This window comes from Rhinatrema bivittatum, chromosome 1 (genome assembly GCF_901001135.1).
Source record: "Rhinatrema bivittatum chromosome 1, aRhiBiv1.1, whole genome shotgun sequence".
Lineage (NCBI taxonomy): Eukaryota > Metazoa > Chordata > Amphibia > Gymnophiona > Rhinatrematidae > Rhinatrema > Rhinatrema bivittatum.
Window position 1 is genome coordinate 55,792,915 of NC_042615.1, and position 19,165 is coordinate 55,812,079.

The 19,165-nt window shown below is 40.0% G+C and overlaps 1 protein-coding gene across 1 annotated transcript in view; it reads right to left on the minus strand.

Moving 5' to 3' along the window:
• LRBA (LPS responsive beige-like anchor protein) overlaps positions 1–19,165 on the minus strand; it is a 1,658,631-nt gene that overhangs the window by 1,182,901 nt on the left and 456,565 nt on the right. Inside the window, 2 exon segments of the mRNA XM_029605291.1 lie at positions 15,162–15,269; positions 15,669–15,796. Coding sequence (XP_029461151.1) covers positions 15,162–15,269; positions 15,669–15,796 — 236 coding nt within the window.

Genomic DNA, 19,165 nt, shown 5'->3' on the forward strand with positions numbered 1-19,165 from the left:
TTCAACAAGCACACTTATATAGTACTCGTGAGACCTCCTTTTCCATTGCTGCACCAACACAATGGAATCTCATTCCATTTGAACTCAGGTCTTTGGATGATGTGAAAAAATTTAGACAGTTATTGAAAGAGTATTTACTCCGACGTGCATACAATATATTTTAGAGTGGTGCTAGCAGAATAAACTCTCTCAAAGATGTGAGGATAATGATACATATTTTGAGTGATTGATTATTCATTCTATTCATATGACATTGACCATTATTGTTTCTGTGAAACATATGAAAATTGTGTGTTATTGTACATGTCAATTTCATGTTTTTATTATGTATGTTAATGATGTAAATCGCCTAGGCCTCCTTGTGGTAGGCGATTAATACATTTTAATAAATGAAATGAAATGAAAACATGTGGTAGGAGATGGAGAGAAAAGTAGAGAACTGCTCTTGTCTTCAATCTATTATTCATTATCCAAGATGCTACAATTTAAATGCAATATCAACTATTCTCACATATCCATTAACACCAATGGGCACTACATATACAGTATCACAAAAGTAACTGCACATTAACACAATTTTTGAATACAGGAGTTTGACTATTTATTGTGGATGTGGAAAGCAGTAAACGTTTCAGGGAATTATATACATATCACTCTGCAGTATTTCTTTACCTATCACAAATTCACAAGTAGGCACTAAATTATCAAAGAAAATTATATAGTAAAATTCAACCGGAGTGCCCCATGAATGAAAACAGAACCCCACACAAAAAGCTGAGGAAACGTCCTGGACAAGTCAAAGGGACCATTGTTTTTAAAATGTGGGACAGTGGGAGATATTATTGTGGGGGCAAATCACAGAGTGCCAGACAGCTGTGAATGGGATTACGTTCTATTGTTTCTCCTGCACAGGCACTGTAAGACTGATCCTTACTGTGGAATGCCCCTCTTTTTGATGGGGTACTCTATCTTCTAACATTTCTCTTTTTAATGCAATGTCTTTCATGGGTGAGATTTACTATCTAGCTCTCTGATTTCCTTGCAAGTGGCTTTATCATGCACTACCTGCATCTTTTCAACCATTTTCTAATCAGAACTAGCCTTCAATATTCTCTCATTCCATTGACCAAATGGACTATAATTATCTGTTTTTATCTTCAACATATATTTACCAACCTGACATTTCAGGTTCAAAATAAACTATACACAGAAATAAACTTTCAAACCTATCTAGGAAATCTAACTTGGACCTTGACCTATTTGAAGCAGTCATCCTTTCATTTCATATTCCGCAGCTCTTTTATGTAACATAGAAACATAGAAACATAGAAATGACGGCAGAAGAAGACCAAATGGCCCATCGAGTCTGCCCAGCAAGCTACGCACTTTATCCATTTTTTTTCCCTTTTTCTCTCTCCCACCTGTTACTATTGGCTTCCAGTACCCTCCAGCCCTAATTCCCCTCCACCCAATTTAGAGAGCAGCTTTGAATCTGCATCCAAGTGACATCCAGCTCAATTGGGGGTAGCAACCGCTGCAACAAACAGGCCACCCCCTTGCCCCATACTCTTACCCACCCCTGTTTTTATTTTTTGTTTTGTTTTTTTTTTTGGAAATAGCAGCCCTCCATCCTTCCGCTCCGTGAAGGTGGAACACCAACTACTGGCCACTGGCATCCCGCTCCGTGAACGCCTCTGTGGCTACTGCCGCTCCGTGCAGTGTTTGAATGCCGCTGTGGCTACTGCCGCTCCGTGCAGTGTTTGAATGCCCGCTGTGGCTACTGCCGCTCCGTACAGTGTTTGAATGTCTCCACTTTATTCACGCCCTCTAGACTTGATGGATCCACAGTGTTTATCCCATGCCCCTTTGAAGTCGTTCACAGTTTTAGACTTCACCACTTCCTCCGGAAGGGCATTCCAGGCATCCACCACCCTTTCCGTGAAGAAATACTTCCTGACTTTTGGCAAAATTTGCAACTTCTACCTAAGCATACCTGGGAACGTTTGAGTTCTGGTTACCCTGAGATTGCTGTTGATTAATAGGGGGGAGGGGGGAGCGCGGGGGAGGGGGTAAGGGAGGAAGGAATATTACACATCAACTTTCTGTTCCACCTCTTCCCTGCTCTTCCCCCACCCCAGAAATGACCCCAGCATGCTTTCCCTTCCTCATGACCTCCCTGACTCCAGCATTCTTCTTCCACCACCTATATGTCTACCCTTTGCTGACAGGTTTGGGTTACCTGATGAACCCCATTGCATGATAGGGACTGGGGATTTCAATAATTTCCCTATGTCACAAATCTCTGATTTGTGTCTCCTCACAGTTAGAGTTGCACCTGTTACGGCCACTCTCCAGTTTCTCCCCAGATGCTGACTGCAGTGCGTGCACTTCAGGCTTACTCCTTCCCTTCTGTTCCGTGCAGATTTATTGAAGGGGAATAGTCAAAGCAGTAAAGAGAAGCATGAGTTTTGCTTTTTTTTTTTTTTTTTTTTTTAGTGTTTCCCCAAGTGCCCACAATAATGCAAATCCCCTAAGTCTCCAAGTGAAATCCAGAGAGTTCATAGGATGTAATGATTTGATATCAGGAATTATTCTGGTGGGGAGGGGAGGGAACATGCTTCCAATATTAATACAATAAAAAGGCCAAATTACAAAACTCTGCTAGGTGGGCTCCAGACTGGAAGACACTTTTCAACAAGTGAAACTGTGGCCAATTAGTTCATTATTTGTAACTTCAGTTTAGAAAATAAATTGGAACATGTAGCCAAGAATAGACAATAGACTATTACATGCTATTTTCCTGCCAGTGATGACATAAAACACTACACATATAGAATACATACAGGTTGCAACAAACAGCCTTTCAAAAATGAGTACATAAATGTAACTTGACAAATTAATTTTTGTTTTGTATACTGAATCTGTCAGCCAGGAACTACTAAAAATCTTTGCTTCAAATAAGAGAAAGAACCTACATACCCTAATATAGCAAAATAGTTTACTTGTAACAGGTGTTCTCCTTGGACAGCATAACAAGCTACCAAACGAGATGTGACATCATCCAACTGTGCAGAGTTGGTTATTTTTCTCACAGCTAAGAAAGTTTAACTTTGCCTTAGCATATGCAGGTATTCCTATGCTATTGCCCCTGTGCAGGATCCTCCCTCAAGTCTTTTTCTAAACTAGGCTAGCTTTCTAGGGAGGACAGAGGGATTGTGTGACTATTTTCATAACCAAGGAGAACACCTGTTACAGATAAGCAATTTCACTTTCTCTATAGACAAGCACAACAAACATTCACATAAGATGCACTCCCAGCTAAGGGTTGCTGTGAAATATCTACGGTGTTCTACTTTTCTTGTGCAATTTGTTTTGTTTATTGCGAGACGTTGGTTCAATTATTTTAAAACGTTTTTAAGCACCACTTGTCTAAATTTACTGTCTTTGGGTGACTCTTTATCCAGACAGTAATATTTTGTTGACCAGATCTACAGATATCCTGAATTGTTGCAGAGTTAGATGCAGCCAGTGTTTGTACTTAGTGCTTTTATTGATTGTATGTTCCTACCTAGAGTTGTATAGCAATGAGAAATACAAGTGAGCCATTTAGACATTGTTTGATTTTTGACAGCCTCGCTTTTTCGGTAATCATAGGATATGAAAAGTTTGGTTGATGTTCTGAGTGTTCATATTCTATCTAAACAGAACAAGAGGACACTCCTCCAGTCCAGTGTATGTAATGTCTATTTAGAAGATATGGTATGCGGTTTTGGAAAGGAAGACAGAAGTGTTTCTTGATATAGGTAGAATTGCCATACCACTTTAAACAGAAACCTGGGCTGAGTTTTCTGAAGAGTATTTTATTCTGAAATATCTGTGTATAGACAGCATATGTTAATAGTGCCTCTTATTCTTCTGGTTCTTGTTATTAAAAATGTTTTCCATGTCACAAATGTCATGTCAGCATTAGCCTCTGGCTCAAATGGCAGCTGCATTGTCTCAACATAATAAGTCCATTGTGGTGTTAGTTGTCTTAGAGAATGGTTCAAGTTGTATAGACCTTTTAAGAATCTTGCCACCATTTGTTGCTGTTAAACTGGCTTACCTTCAATTATAACATAAGAACGTGCCAAACTGGGTCAGACCAAGTGTCTATCAAGCCCAGCATCCTGTTTCCAACAGTGGCCAATCCAGGCCATAAGAACCTGGCAAGTACCCAAAAACTAAGTCTATTCCACGTTACCGTTGCTAGTAGTAGCGGTGGTTATTATCTAAGTCAACTTAATTAATAGCAGGTAATGGACTTCTCCTGCAAGAACTTATCCAATCCTTTTTTAAACACAGCTATACTAACTGCACTAACCACATCTTCTGGCAACAAATTCCAGAGTTTAATTGTGAGTAAAAAAAGAACTTTCTCCGATTAGTTTTAAATGTGCCACATGCTAACTTCATGGAGTGCCCCCTAGTCTATTATCTGAAAGAGTAAAAAACTGATTCACATCTACCCGTTCTAGACCTCTCATGATTTTAAACACCTCTATCATATCCCCCCTCAGCAGTCTCTTCTCCAAGCTGAAAAGTCCTAACTTCTTTAGTCTTTCCTCATAGGAAAGCTGATCCATTCCCTTTATCATTTTGGTCGCCCTTCTCTGTACCTTCTCCATCGCAATTATATCTTTTTTGAGATGTGGCAACCAGAATTGTACACAGTATTCAAGGTGCGGTCTCACCATGGAGCAATACAGAGGCATTATGACATTTTCCGTTTTATTCACCATTCCCTTTCTAATAATTCCCAACATTCTGTTTGCTTTTGACTGCCGCAGCACAATGAACCGACGATTTCAATGTGTTATCCATTATGACGCCTAGATCTCTTTCTTGGGTAGTAGCACCTAATATGGAATCTAATGTATGGTAAGCTACTACTATTGAGCTTAAATGAACGCTGATTGGTTTAAAGACAAATTCTGAGTCTATATAAGGTGAATTAAATACTGGAGTAATTTCAGTATGGTTGAAATGGTGGTTGTTCTTGTTTAATACATCATCCAGTAGGTCTCTTTCATTTGAAGTTGTATGGAATTTCTTGTGAAAGGTTTCCTGGATGCCAGCAGAATTTCATTTACTTTGTGTGGCAAATGCAACTCATTACTCATCTTGCCCTCAATATCCATGGTATCAATGCTAGGGAGTGAAGACTGGGATAAAGGACTGTTCCCTCGTATTGAGTTAGCAAGTTTGGAATTGTCCGTAACCTTATCAGCGTATCTATCACCAATCTGTTCAACCATGAGAACCAAATCTGATACGGCCAATAAGGTGTTACTAAGAGCATTTTTCCTCTGTCTTTTCTCAATTTTAGAATTATTTTTAGTATTAGAGAAATTGGTGAAAATGCATATGCTATATTGTGTTGCCATTAAATTAGAAGCACATCTTTTACTATTGCATCCTGTGATGATCTTTTCGAACAATATCATGGAGGTTTGTGAGTGAACAGAGACGTAAAGGAGTCTATTACTTATGTTCCACAAGTCTTGAAAAGGTCCTGTAGTATTAGATTGTTGATAGACTATGCGTGCAGCTGTAATTAATGGCTTAATCTATCAGCTATTTTATTGTTCTTCCCTGGTAAGTAGATTGCTAAAATCCACATTCTCCTTTTGATTGCCCAGTTCTAAATGTCAACAGCTTCTGTACATAGCTGGTATTAGCTGTTCCTCCCTGTTAGTTTATTTATAACATTCCTGACTGTCTGTGTGAATCGGCAATGTTTAGTTCATTAACCATGGTCTGAATATCTTTACAGCATCAAAAATCACCCTGAGTTCCAACAGATTTATATGAAGTACAGACTATACTTGTGACCATTTCCCTCAAATGCAGATATTATTGAGATATGCTCTCCATCTGTGAAGCAATGCATCTGTTGTTACTATGATGTTTATTTGGAGGGTGAAAGATTTGACTTTGAATAAGGTTTTTTTTTTATTGTCAAATTAATAACAAATGCACAAACAGCAGTATATTCAAAATCCAATTATTCAGATGCTTTAATAAACACTTTAATATATATAACCATTTCTTCAAGACATATACATTTTTCAAGAATATACAAATGTCAGTATAAATATTCATTCATAAACCATATGATTGTCACCAGGTTAGTGAATTTTCACCTGTTTAGCTGGATTTTGTAGTTTAGTGGTTGCGTGCGTTGATTCCATTTGTTCTTTATGTTCCATTATGCTTGTCTCGTTTTTAACCTTGTTACTGGCATCATATGTACTATTGATGCTATGTGTTCCAATAATTTCATGTATGTTTTGGCTGCTATTCATTTCTTTTTTTGCATTTTCTATGCTATGGTGATAAACCTGTTTGCTCTTTGCATGGGGAGGTAAGCCTTCGCTGTGATCATATTGAGCTGTGCTTCTATGAACTCTAGTTGCTGTTCTGGTCGGTGATGACTTTCATAGTTTATTAGGAACAATAGATAGAATTACTGATAAGAACAATGCACTACCTCAGAGATTCTTTGTAGGATAGACTTGGTACTAGTCAATCATCTAAGTATGGAAATACTAGTAGGTTTTGCTTTCTCAAGTGAGCTGCTAGACATTTGGTAAATACTCTGAATGCTGCTGTGAGGCCAAAAGGTAACATCTTGTATTGGTAATATTAATCGTCTAGAGTACACCTTCAATATTTTCCATAAGCCCTGTCAATAGGGATATGCATAGTCATAGCCGGGCTCCTTTTAGTAGGAGTGGTAATATTGTGCCTATCAAAATTTTTCCCTTTTCAGAAACACGTTTAGACCACAGATCCAGTTTCAGGCTAAGATCGCCTGTTTCTGTTTTTTTGAGAATTAGGAAATAATTGGTCGCAACGAATCCAAACCTGTTAGGCTATCACAAGGAGTACCACAAGGCTCCTCCCTCTCCTCAACCCTTTTTAATATCTACCTCCTCCCCCTCTGCCTACTTCTTTCCAAACTGGGTTTCCAGCATTTCATATACGCAGATGACGTGCAGATACTCATACCAATAACTGACTCTATCCCAAACGCAATGAAAATTTGGAACTCTGCTCTGTCTGAAATAAACAAATTACTCACCGACAACTTTCTGGCACTCAATACCAACAAAACAGAGCTACTTATCCTTTCTCCTCCTAACAATCCCACACTCAGCCTCTCTCCCCCCTCGCCACCCTGCTGCCCTTCCACCCAAATGGTCCGCAGCCTAGGCATATGGATAGACAACCACTTTAACCTCAAAAAATTCATTTCTGCTACTATAAAAAGCCCCGGTATATAAAAATTCTTTAAATAAATAAATAAAAATAAATCTGAAATAGAATCCTGTTCCCCTCTATGACTGAGGTACATGCTGAATTGCTTTTGTTTGAAGAAGTGATTCAAACTCTCTCCCTAATATGGTGAGTTGGTCTTTTGAATGTTGATAGTAAATTGGGAAATTTTGAGGTGGCAAATTCTCAAAACTTAGAAAATATCCTTTATCATCAAAACCCATTCGATCTTAATTTCCAATGTTTTTTGAAAACAGTAATCTTCTCTCTACCTGTAGTTCTGGAAATGGGTGACAGAGTAGATCTCTGCAGAAGGTCATTGTTTTGCCTCTGTTGAGATCTGTTATGATACTGTTGCCTCTTCTATTGCATGATTGGCTACGGCCTATTTGAATAGTAAGGTTATACCTTTTCCTTTGGGAATAGTAGTATGATCTTTTGTATGGTTCTTGTTTATACCTATGTCCTAAGTCCTGATTCACAGATGTGAGACTGCAGAGTGTAATTTGATTCATTATTGCCTCTGCTGTGTCTAACCTTATCTCCAAATAAATTGTCACCTGAACATGGTGTATCCACTATTTTTTTTTATGATCATCTCTAAGGCCTGATGCTCTTAGCCAAGCTAATCTTCTTGCTGCAATAGCTGTTGCAGATATCCTTGTGGCAGCATTGAAGGAATCAAATTGACCTTGTCATACATTTTGCCCACAGTCCTTCGTGTCTGCCATTATTTCATTAAAGGATTGCTGTTCCTCTTCTGGCAACTTCTATGATCACTTGTGTAGCTTTTCAAGGCTATTGTAAAGATATTTGACCATTTGGATCTGGTGCACCCCTATTTTTGCTTGCAAGGTAGCTCCTTTATATACTCTCTTTTCCACCATGTCTATGAGTCTTGGATCTTTTCTCTGGAGATAAATTGGTATAGGATTTTGTTTTCTTAGCTTTCTTTATCACAGATTCCACAATACTGGAGTCATGCAGGAAAGCAGAGTTGCTTACCTGTAACAGGTGTTCTCCCAGGACAGCAGGATGTAGTCCTCACATTTAGGTGACATCATCAGACAGAGCCCTGTCACGGAACACTTTTGTCAAAGTTTCTAGAACTTTGACTGGCACACCGAGTATACCCTGCATGCCATAATCCCTGTGGCCACAGGGGTCTCCCTTCAATCTTGTTTGTAGCAAATGGTACAAGCGAAAAAATAAAATTATTAAATGGTTTCGGACCCAACTCCGCGGGGTGGCAGGTGGGTTTCGTGTGGACTACATCCTGCTGTCCTGGGAGAACACCTGTTGCAGGTAAGCAACTCTGCTTTCTCCTACGACAAGCAGGATGGTAGTCATCACATGTGGATAATTAGCAAGCTACAGGCTGACTCATATTTACTTTGGACCAACAGCATACAACCTGTGCAACAAGCCCAACGACTGGTGTACTGTTGAGAAAAATGAGCCAGCCTGAAAATCACGGTAGATGGATGTGGAAGGAGCTGGAATTATACTGGAAATAGGTTCTTCAAGACGGATTGGAAAAAGGTAGAGACTTGACATCCTTCTTTGTCAAGGCAGTAATGTGCTGCAAATGTGTGAAAAGAGCTCCATGTTGCAGCTTTACAGATCTCAGCAATTGGTACTGAACGATAGTGTGCTACTGACGTTGCCATGGCTCTTTAATGAGTGCGCCTTCACTCGTCCCTGACGAGGAAGGCCTGCTTTCTCATAGCAGAATTAGATATAGTCTGCTAGCCAGTTGGAAAGAGTTTGTTTACCCACTGCAACTCCCAGTTTGTTTTTATCGAAAGAAACAAAGAGTTGGGTGGATTTCCTATGGACAGCAGTGCGGTCTAGGTAAAATGCAAGTGCACGTTTACAGTCCAAGGTGTGTAAAACTCTCTTGCCCTGGTGAGAGTGAGGCCTTGGGAAAAAAGTGGGCAAGACTATAGATTGTTTCAAGTGAAAGTTGGTTACCACCTTGGGAAGGAATTTAGGGTGAGTACGGAGGACCACTCTGTCATGGAGGAACCTTGTATATGGTGAGTATGTGACAAGGGCATGTAATTCACTGATCCTTTGAGCAGATGTATTGGCTACTAGGAAAAGAGCTTTCATGTTCTTTTCCTAGTAGCCTGACTTCAGTGCCAGGAAAAATAGTGGAAAGTGTTCTAAACATCAAAATCACAGAACATATAGAAAGACATGATTTAATGGAACAAAGTCAGAATGGCTTTACCCAAGGCAAGTCTTGCCTAACAAATCTGTTTCACTTTTTTGAAGGAGTTAATAAACATGTGGATAAAGGTGAACCAGTAGATGTAGTATACTTGGATTTTCAGAAGGCGTTTGACAAAGTTCCTCATGAGAGGCTTCTAGGAAAAATAAAAAGTCATGGGATAGGTGGCGATGTCCTTTCGTGGATTGCAAACTGGCTAAAAGACAGGAAACAGAGAGTAGGATTAAATGGACAATTTTCTCAGTGGAAGGGAGTGGGCAGTGAGTGCCTCAGGGATCTGTACTGGGACCCTTACTTTTCAATATATTTATAAATGATCTGGAAAGAAATACTACGAGTGAGATAATCAAATTTGCAGATACAAAACTGTTCAGAGTAGTTAAATCACAAGCAGATTGTGATAAATTGCAGGAAGACCTTGTGAGGCTGAAAAATTGGACATCAAAATGGCAGATGAAATTTAATGTGGATAAGTGCAAGGTGATGCATATAGGGAAAAATAACACATGCTATAGTTACACAATGTTAGGTTCCATATTAGGTGCTACAACCCAAGAAAGAGATCTAGGTGTCATAGTGGATAACACATTGAAATAGTCAGTTCAGTGTGCTGCGGCAGTCAAAAAAGCAAACAGAATGTTGGGAATTATTAGACAGGAAATGGTGAATAAAACGGAAAATGTCATAATGCCTCTGTATCGCTCCATGGTGAGACCGCACCTTGAATACTGTGTACAATTCTGGTCGCCGCATCTCAAAAAAGATATAATTGTGATGGAGAAGGTACGGAGAAGGGCTACAAAAATGATAAGGGGAATGGAGCAGTTCCCCTATGAGGAAAGACTAAAGAGGTTAGGACGTTTCAGCTTGGAGAAGAGACGGCTGAGGGGGGATATGATAGAGGTGTTTAAAATCATGAGAGGTCTAGAACGGGTAGGTGTGAATCGGTTATTTACTCTTTCAGATAATAGAAAGACTAGGGGGCACTCCATGAAGTTAACATGTGGCACATTTAAAACTAATTGGAGAAAGTTCTTTTTTACTCAACGCACAATTAAACTCTGGAATTTGTTGCCAGAGGATGTAGTTAGTGCAGTTAGTATAGCTGTGTTTAAAAAAGGATTAGATAAGTTCTTGGAGGAGAAGTCCATTACCTGCTATTAATTAAGTTGACTTAGAAAATAGCCACTGCTATTACTAGCAAAGGTAACATGGAATAGACTTAGTTTTTGGGTACTTGTCAGGTTCTTATGGCCTGGATTGGCCACTGTTGGAAACAGGATACCGTGCTTGATGGACCCTTGGTCTGACCCAGCATGGTATATTCTTATGTTCTTAATCATTTAGCCTTTTTCTGTGCAGATTCCACCACAACAGATTGATGAGGCAGTTGTGGTTTTTGAAAGCCTGGGGCATGTTGAACTAGATAGGTTGCATCTGTTTTCCTATTGACTGGTGGAACAGTGCCAGGCTGCTCCCATAGGTGGTGTAGGAGATTAAATAGGACTTCATGCACTGGAATGGCCATAATTTCCTTGGGGGCATCAAACTGTAGAACCTCCAAGGTCTTGTGATGGGTGTCCTCCTCCGTCACTAGGTTGAAGGGATGGTTTCGGACATTTCCTTGATAAAGCTTGTGAAGGAAAGGTCCTCAGGAGGAGACCGCCGTCTTTCCTCTGGAGGAGAAGGCTCTGAGAGCAAGTCCTCTGATGTAGAGGTATCTGTATCCACATCCTCCCATGGGTCATGTCTAGATACAAAAGGAGGGAGAATGTCCAACATTCCAGGGCATGTGAGCATCGATGGAGGCCTTGATGGAAGGTGTATTGGCATCGATGGAGGCTTCGATGGGAACAGTGGAAGTTTAGGTCCCGAGAGTCCCGATGGACCTGGAGCTGGAGTCGGACTGGAGTAGTGTAGTCATCCTCCGAGGAGCCCGGAATGGGTATCGGGAGCTGCGGAGGTCTCGATGGTCAACTCTGTGCCGATGGATCGGGCTGAGTCGGAAAAGCACCGATGAGGGTATGAAGTCGGTCCAGTAGCAGTGCAAACATCGGTGGTTCCGGGATCAGTGCCAGTGTGGGGGCCGGCCTCGCTGGCGGATGCTGGTTCCAGAAGGCATCGAGGACTGCCTGGCGGACAAGGATGTCCAGTTTCTCCCTGAAAGCTGGTGTGGATAGTGCAGCTACAGGGGGAGGCAAGCTAGGCATTACTGGCTCTTCCACAGGAGTTTGTGGAGGCACAGTACCCGGAACCGATGTCGGGGGGGGAATGCCTCGGGGTCTCGGGTACAGAGGATGGGGGCTCCTCTGCCCAGGCCCTCTTCGAAGGTGGCTCGATGGCCATCCATGACACTGCGATGTCAGTGCCAGCACCGGGAGTGGAATCGCGTCAGTGCCAGTAGCAATGTTTCCCTCAGTGCTTGGTCCGGTCTTTCCCCGACACCAAGGATGACACTACCGATGCCCTGGATGGCGTCGGTGATGGATGTCACCGTCTCCCTACTGCTCCCGGTGAGGCTTGTCGGTGGAAGGACCTTTACTCGCTGGTGATGACTGTGCAGAAGTCGATGGAGTTAACTTTGATTTGAAGAGTGTCTCCATCTTATCCAGATGGGCACATTTGCCTTTTGGAGTCATTTGGCGCAATCAGGACACTGACAGACATCGTGCAACGATCCCAGGCACAGAACACACACAGTGTGAGGGTCCATGATGGACATTGTTCGCGGACACTCTGGGCATTTTCTGAACCCAGTCGCCATGCCGATAAAAAGGGCGCGAAACTGTCTGTGGCCTGCAGGAACCGAATGGTAAGGCGGCAGGAACCAACTGGAGACATGGGAAAAGTACTCACTGAGCGATGGAGGATCCCTGTTAGGGAACTTTTAAAGTAAAACTTGAAGTTTTTCCGTGAGGAAAAAAGGTGAGAGAAATCTCACAGAGCTCCTAACCCGTGATGCAAACTGCAGTGCATAAAAAAAGACTGAAGGGAGACCCCTGTGGCCACAGGGATTATGGCATGCTGGGCATGCTCAGTGTGCCAGTCAAAGTTCTAGAAACTTTGACAAAAGTGTTCCAAGACAGAACTCCGTCTGGTGATGTCACCCACATGTGAGGACTACCATCCTGCTTGTCCTGGGAGAATTATATTTTTTCATGCCCTAGGTATTTTTATATTCTATATTTCACATCTGTTTTTTGATATTGGTGGCCCAGTGAAAGATGTCTTCCAGATTTTTGTTTTACCTTCAAAGTTTCATACATTGGTACCCCTTGGTACTGCTTTGGAGCTTGGATGAATCTGAAGACTCTAAGTGTCACTAGTTTCCTCAGCATCTTCTTCTAAATTGAATGGTATTGAATATGTCAAATCTTCCAGTGGTATTGAACTTCTGGGTTGTTCAGGTGTTAAGTCCAATGACGAATATAAGGGTGCTTTGAAAAGGATTTCTATGAAGCAAGACTAGTTTGGTGGCAACGTAGAAACAAAAATAATTATAGCAAAATGAGATTGCACTGATCAGAATTGTAGAAATAGACAAGTCTGGTGAAATGCTAAAAAGGAAGCTAAAGATTAACTATTATGTTAAATGTCAGCATTAAGTTTTGTTTCAGCATTCCAGGTTAAAATTACAAGAAATCATTTGATTTACAAGAATCCAGTCTTAGCATATAGGAGATAAAATTATAATGCCAACCAGCTGGAAAATATTATGCAAACTAACCCATTGTTGTGTAAGTTTAGTACAGTAATGTATTTAACAGAGTATAATGGCTCAGAAGAGCTAAGTTGGCATTTGATCTACGTTGCTTGGTAAGTACTGCTCCTTATAAGATATCTTATACATACATATATATATAGTAATGACAGCAGAAAAAGACCAAATAGTCCAGTCTGTCCAGCACGCTTGTTATGGTAGTATCAGCTGTGCCATGCAGGTTCTCTTAAAGGTAGCAACTGCCACTTGATTTCTCTCATTAGCTTGTCAGTATTATGCATTTCTTTCAGCCCACAACAGTGGATTTGGAAACTGTATATCTAAATCTATTAAACTAGAGTCATAAAACTCTGTGAATCAGATTTGTTTGTATAAATGAAGTCATGTCTGATTTTTGTTTCTCTTCTATTATTTCCTCTTCTTTTAACAAAAAAGAGACGGTGAAAGGTTTGCCTGCAGTTAGTCACCATCCTCTCATATCTTGTTTAGGTATTTGTTTCATTCATGTTTTTATGAAGTCTGCCCATAATTTCTGCACTAAGTCATGACATTGCTGTATTAGCAACTGTGGTAGTAAGCCTACACTTAGATGTCTTGATTATGTCTAAGGCTCCAATATAGGAAGTGAGGACATACAGCTGGAAGACTCTAGATGTTTTCTTTTCCTTGTATGCTTTATTTCAATCAGGTCTAGGTCAAGCTGAACACTGTCTTATGGCATATTAGAATGTCAGTGCTGAGGTTTTGGCAGAGTTATCCTAGCTATGTTTCTTTGACACCAATGCTTCAGAGCTGATGTTTCTCAGCTTCAATGTTTTGGTGCTGTTAGATCACTGCCAATAATTCTTGGTTCTGACTCTTGACACCAATAGTACAGCACTGTGTCCCTTAGGCACTTATCAGTCCCAGACCCGATGCTTCAGGTGTGCTATTTCCATCAATGTTGACTCTCGACACCTATGATCTCTCATGATCTGAAGTTGACCAAGTATGATTTCAATTCACTCTGATCTCATGAGTTTGGGCTGCTTATATTTAAGTCAAAATTCCCTGAAAGCTAGTGCCCTCAGGGTCATATATATACAGGGACTAGAGTCAGCCATATCATGTTCTGGCCAGAGGCATTTTAGGCAAAGAGAAACATTTTGGATATTTTGTGTCCACACTTTTTAAAAATTTTTAAGTGAACTTTCCCCTTTTCTCTCCAAAGGTTTTTTTCCTGATGACATTCTCAAGATATACGCTGTAACACTAACAAAGTTTTCCTGACCATTTGCTGAGCTGACAAAAATAGTCTGAGGGAGGATTCTGCATGGGATGCTAGTGCTCAGAAGGCAAAGTTAAACTTTCCGAGCTGAGAGAAAAACAACCAACTTGGCACTGTCAGATGGCGTCACCATCTTGAATGGCAGTTTGTTGTGCTTTATCTACAGAGAAATTATTTTGTTTTTATATGTTAAATCACAGCTACCTACAATACAGCTACTACTGAACCAAAAGGAAAATATTCAACTACTAAGATTTGTTAAACTATAGACCTCATATTATACAATATTAAGTTGATGACAAATTCAAGTCCATTATAAAAAATTAGAAGTGGACTGGCCAGTATCATTTTTCCACTGATCAAAGTGGAAGAGAAATTACATTGTAGACAATGCTGTAAGCATTCTTTCAGAGAAGTTTTCCCTATAAATCATTCTTCACCCCACCTGCATGTGCCCTCAAATTCATGATGCATTTTCCTTGCTCAGATTCCGGTGCTTCATTTTGTCATCTCGCCTGCCAAATTGGGTAGCACTGAGTTTATACACAGATAAAGAGACAGGAAACATCACCACTCTTGGCAATAAAGCAAAGGTAAATTATTGTGTATAAACTCACTATATCTCTGAAGACTACAGCTCTGAGTCGGTTTATATCCATGTCCTGCAGAAGTCTGTCAAAATCTCGAACTGGAGAAATACCACCTATCACAACATCCATTGAGCTCTAGAAGAAAGAAACCACCAATTAAATGTAGTTTTAAAAAATACCACCTCAGAAAAAACGATAGCATGGTGTTTGACTAACAACTTTCCAACTTCTAAATTCAAGAAATACCAAGCCAGACCAGTACAAAATAGTAAGAACACAGCTGAAAAGAAAGAAATACAAGGAGAAAACAAGAAAAAGAAAAAGAAACGATTAAGAAAAGTTAAGAATAGTTTGTATATCTGAATTTTAGGTTGATAACAGAATAAATGCTATAGAATTTATGCCACATAAGCAGGAACTTCTTGCTTTTATTTCACATATTACCCATTCCCATGGTGAGAATAAATACAAGGCTTTGGATACAATGTATAGCTGTGGTCTGTTTGGTTATCATGAACAACACTGTACACTTGCCTTTGTTGTGGATTTTCCTGTTCCAATCAGGTTCTGTGCTGCTTTCTGGCCTGCTGCAGTTTCCCCGCCTGATTTCATCTGCAAATGATGCTGACACTCCAAGCAATTTCTTACTGCCACTGCACAAACTGTCAGAAAGGGACCAAAAGGACACTGCTTGTGAATAAACTTGAATGGCTCCTATCATTTTATCATGTGCATTCAATCCAAATTTGAATAAATCAATTGTGGATTATTTAAGTGAAACATAAGTATCAAGATTATCAATGTGTACATTTCAACAAGGACTATTTGTTGTTTAAAACAAAGCTTTCCTAGAGAAAGAATTATTTTGGTGAATGAGAATATCATCTGAGTGATAATACTTGAAACTTAAATGCAAGAATTAGATCTGATTTTCAGGATAAATGCAATTAGTACTCATGAGGTCTACTTGTTTATGGCTTATTTTATTTTTAAAATGCTTATATACTGCTAAAACAAAGACAGTATACCAAGCTGTTTACAAATCAACATAAATCATGTACACAAACTACAAAACAAACAAAAATTCAATAATTAAAATTATGCAGTCTTACTAATAAATGTACATATCACAGGTAAAATATAACATTTATACACAGACTTTTTTCCTAAAAACTCATTTCAAGCTCTTAAGGACAAAAGTTCATTAGCTTCAAGATACCAAAATGGTTTTCTCTAACCAGTTTGCTCATCCTGAGGGGGACACTCAGTGCACAAAAAATAGTTTCTCTAAGGTACTGGTTCTCAACTTCCAACATCAAAGGGCTGGCCCCAAACCAGCCTGGTTGCCATATTTACAATGAATACTCATGAAGCACATCTGATAACATCTACCTACTTTCTGTTTGTCATTGCCTATCCATCAGTCATCACACTCGTTTCTTTCAGATATGTAGAAATGCAACATGTTCTGTATTGGAGGGGAAGGGAATAGAGGCAAGGGCACAATCAAAATACAATAGCTCCCTTAGCTACCAAGTATCCATAGCTGTATTTGATAGCTTAATCCAAGAGCCAAGTAATTTGCATAGCTCAGTTACATTAAAAACCAAAAGTGGTTGTTGGTCCAGCAGAGCCAAATTTGAGAACTGCAGATACAAGGGGCAGGAAGTATGATCTTGCTTTTTTCCCTATAACTGAAGTTGTCATCTAGCCCAGAGGTTCAGCAAACTGAGCAGCAGCCCCCTTCCATTCATGCAGTTGGTTGAGGCCCACCAAGATGAGTTGATATATATATATATATATATATATATATATATATATACACACACACACACACACACACACACACACATACATACACACACACATATACATATGTGTGTGGTGATATGTATATATTATATATACATACACACATACATACGTGAAGTGTATTCACCAGGTAGCTCAAAGCCCCCATTTTGTTTCTCTTCAAGTTGCTGAAAGGACTAAGCTCACATATACATAAACAGAGAGGCAGAAACCCCACCCCCAGACAGACACAAAGGAAAACAGATCTTATAGCCAGAAACACTCTCCACAGCCAGACTGACAGTGTGAAACAGATACCCAAAAAAACAGACACAGAGACCCCACACACAGATGGACAGTTACCCTCTACCCAAACACAGAGAGTCAAAGCCACCCCACACGCAAAGGCAGACATGCCACAGAGAGACAGAAACACCACACCTAGATTGAAAAAAAAAAAAAGACACCTCTGACAGAGAGACACACTCCACACTATATTCAGACACACACCAAAATTGTAAAGGATGGAAAACTCTTCAAAAAAAACTTAAGATGCCAGTCAAAAGTTTTTAGGAGCTGAGAAAAACTCCATCCAACTAACCCAACTTTTACATTTTTTTTGTTTGTTTTTTTTTTTTACCAGGTCATTTTTCAAATCGCGATGGGCCATTAACACATCGTGATGTTAAAATGTAAATGAGGGAAAGGGGAGGAGTTTGGGCTGGGTTTTAGTTAAATGAGGGGCTGGTAGTGCTGCAGGTGATGTTTTACACATCACCAGAAGTAGCGCCGGAAATACCTACACCTATTTCATTGGTGCTACAGGGGCAATAGTGCGAAAACATACCGCCGCAATGTGGCTGCCTGCTCACTATCGCTCCCCCTGCCCCTTTTTTCCCCGCATGCTATCATTCGCTCATCTTCTCATGTTTTGATTTACTTTTTTTTTTTTTTTTTTTACACTATTTGCCTTTATTCTCACTTTCCCACCCTCTTTCCCTTCCAGTTCCTGATTTCCTCTGGCCTCTTTTCCCACTTCCCTTCCCAACCTCACCTCTTTTTTCCCCTTCGGCAGGCAACAGCTGTGATTTTTGTCCCTTACTAGGGACCTGACAACAGCAGAAACTCCTCCTGGGCTGAAGGCCTGAGGGTAGATCTTCCTAGGTTGTGAACACTGTTAGTGGCTGTTCCCATGTCCAATTCTGCCACAGAGTAAGCAGCTCTTCACTTGCTCCCACCACAGCAGAAGCAGCTCCTATTAATGACCCACCAAAACAGATGCATGGCTAAGTCATGCAAGCTTTCAGTGTCACTATTTTTTGGCAACTTCCGCACTCCTGAGCATGCAGTGCCTCCAAGGCACCAAGATTCAACAATGAAGACATTTTTTCTTCCCTGACTGGGCAATCAGTATGCCCCCCTTCATGATAGTTCAAGCCCCCAGTTTGCTCTCCCCAATCTAGTCAGTAGTTTACTAGAAATGTCAATATTTTTAGTACTGATCCACTGGCAAGCAAAGAGATAACCAAACCCAACAAATTATCAGTTGTCTTAATCTGTGGAAGAGTAACCTAGTGGTTAGAACAGCAGGCTACAATGTTCAAATACCACTGCTGATCCTTGTGATCTTGGGCAAGTCACTTTACCCTCCATTGCCTCAGGTACAAACTTACTTCCTGATTCACCCATTCTATGTCTATGGGAAAATACCTTGAATCAGGCCCTAAGATTGTAAGCCCTTATGTGGATAGAGAAATACCTACAGTACCTGAATTAAATTTGCTACAAAACACTGAAAAGTGGAATATAAATCAATAATCAAAACTATAATATCCTAATTTGAAATGTAAGTGTCTCAAACTCTCAGCCAAAGGAAGTTGAGAGAGTATAAGGAAGTCAATATTTTCCCCAATTGTGCTTCTTTGGTCTATATTTTATTTATTTATAGAAAACTTAACCAAGGCTCTAAGCAGCGTACAGATTAACATTCAATATCCAAATATAGCACTCAAAAATAGACATTAAATACAAATACTGCCGGATATTTATTTATTTATTTATTTGTTGAGTTTTATATACCATCATTTGGTAGAGCCATCATAACAGTTTACTAAATATACATTTTCTTAACAGTTGTGCAACAAGTATAACAAGGTGGATATTAAACAGAAGTTAAACATTTCAAGTCCAGAAATTATTATTATGTGGGACAAGGAGGGTATGTAGGCTCTGGTTGGAGA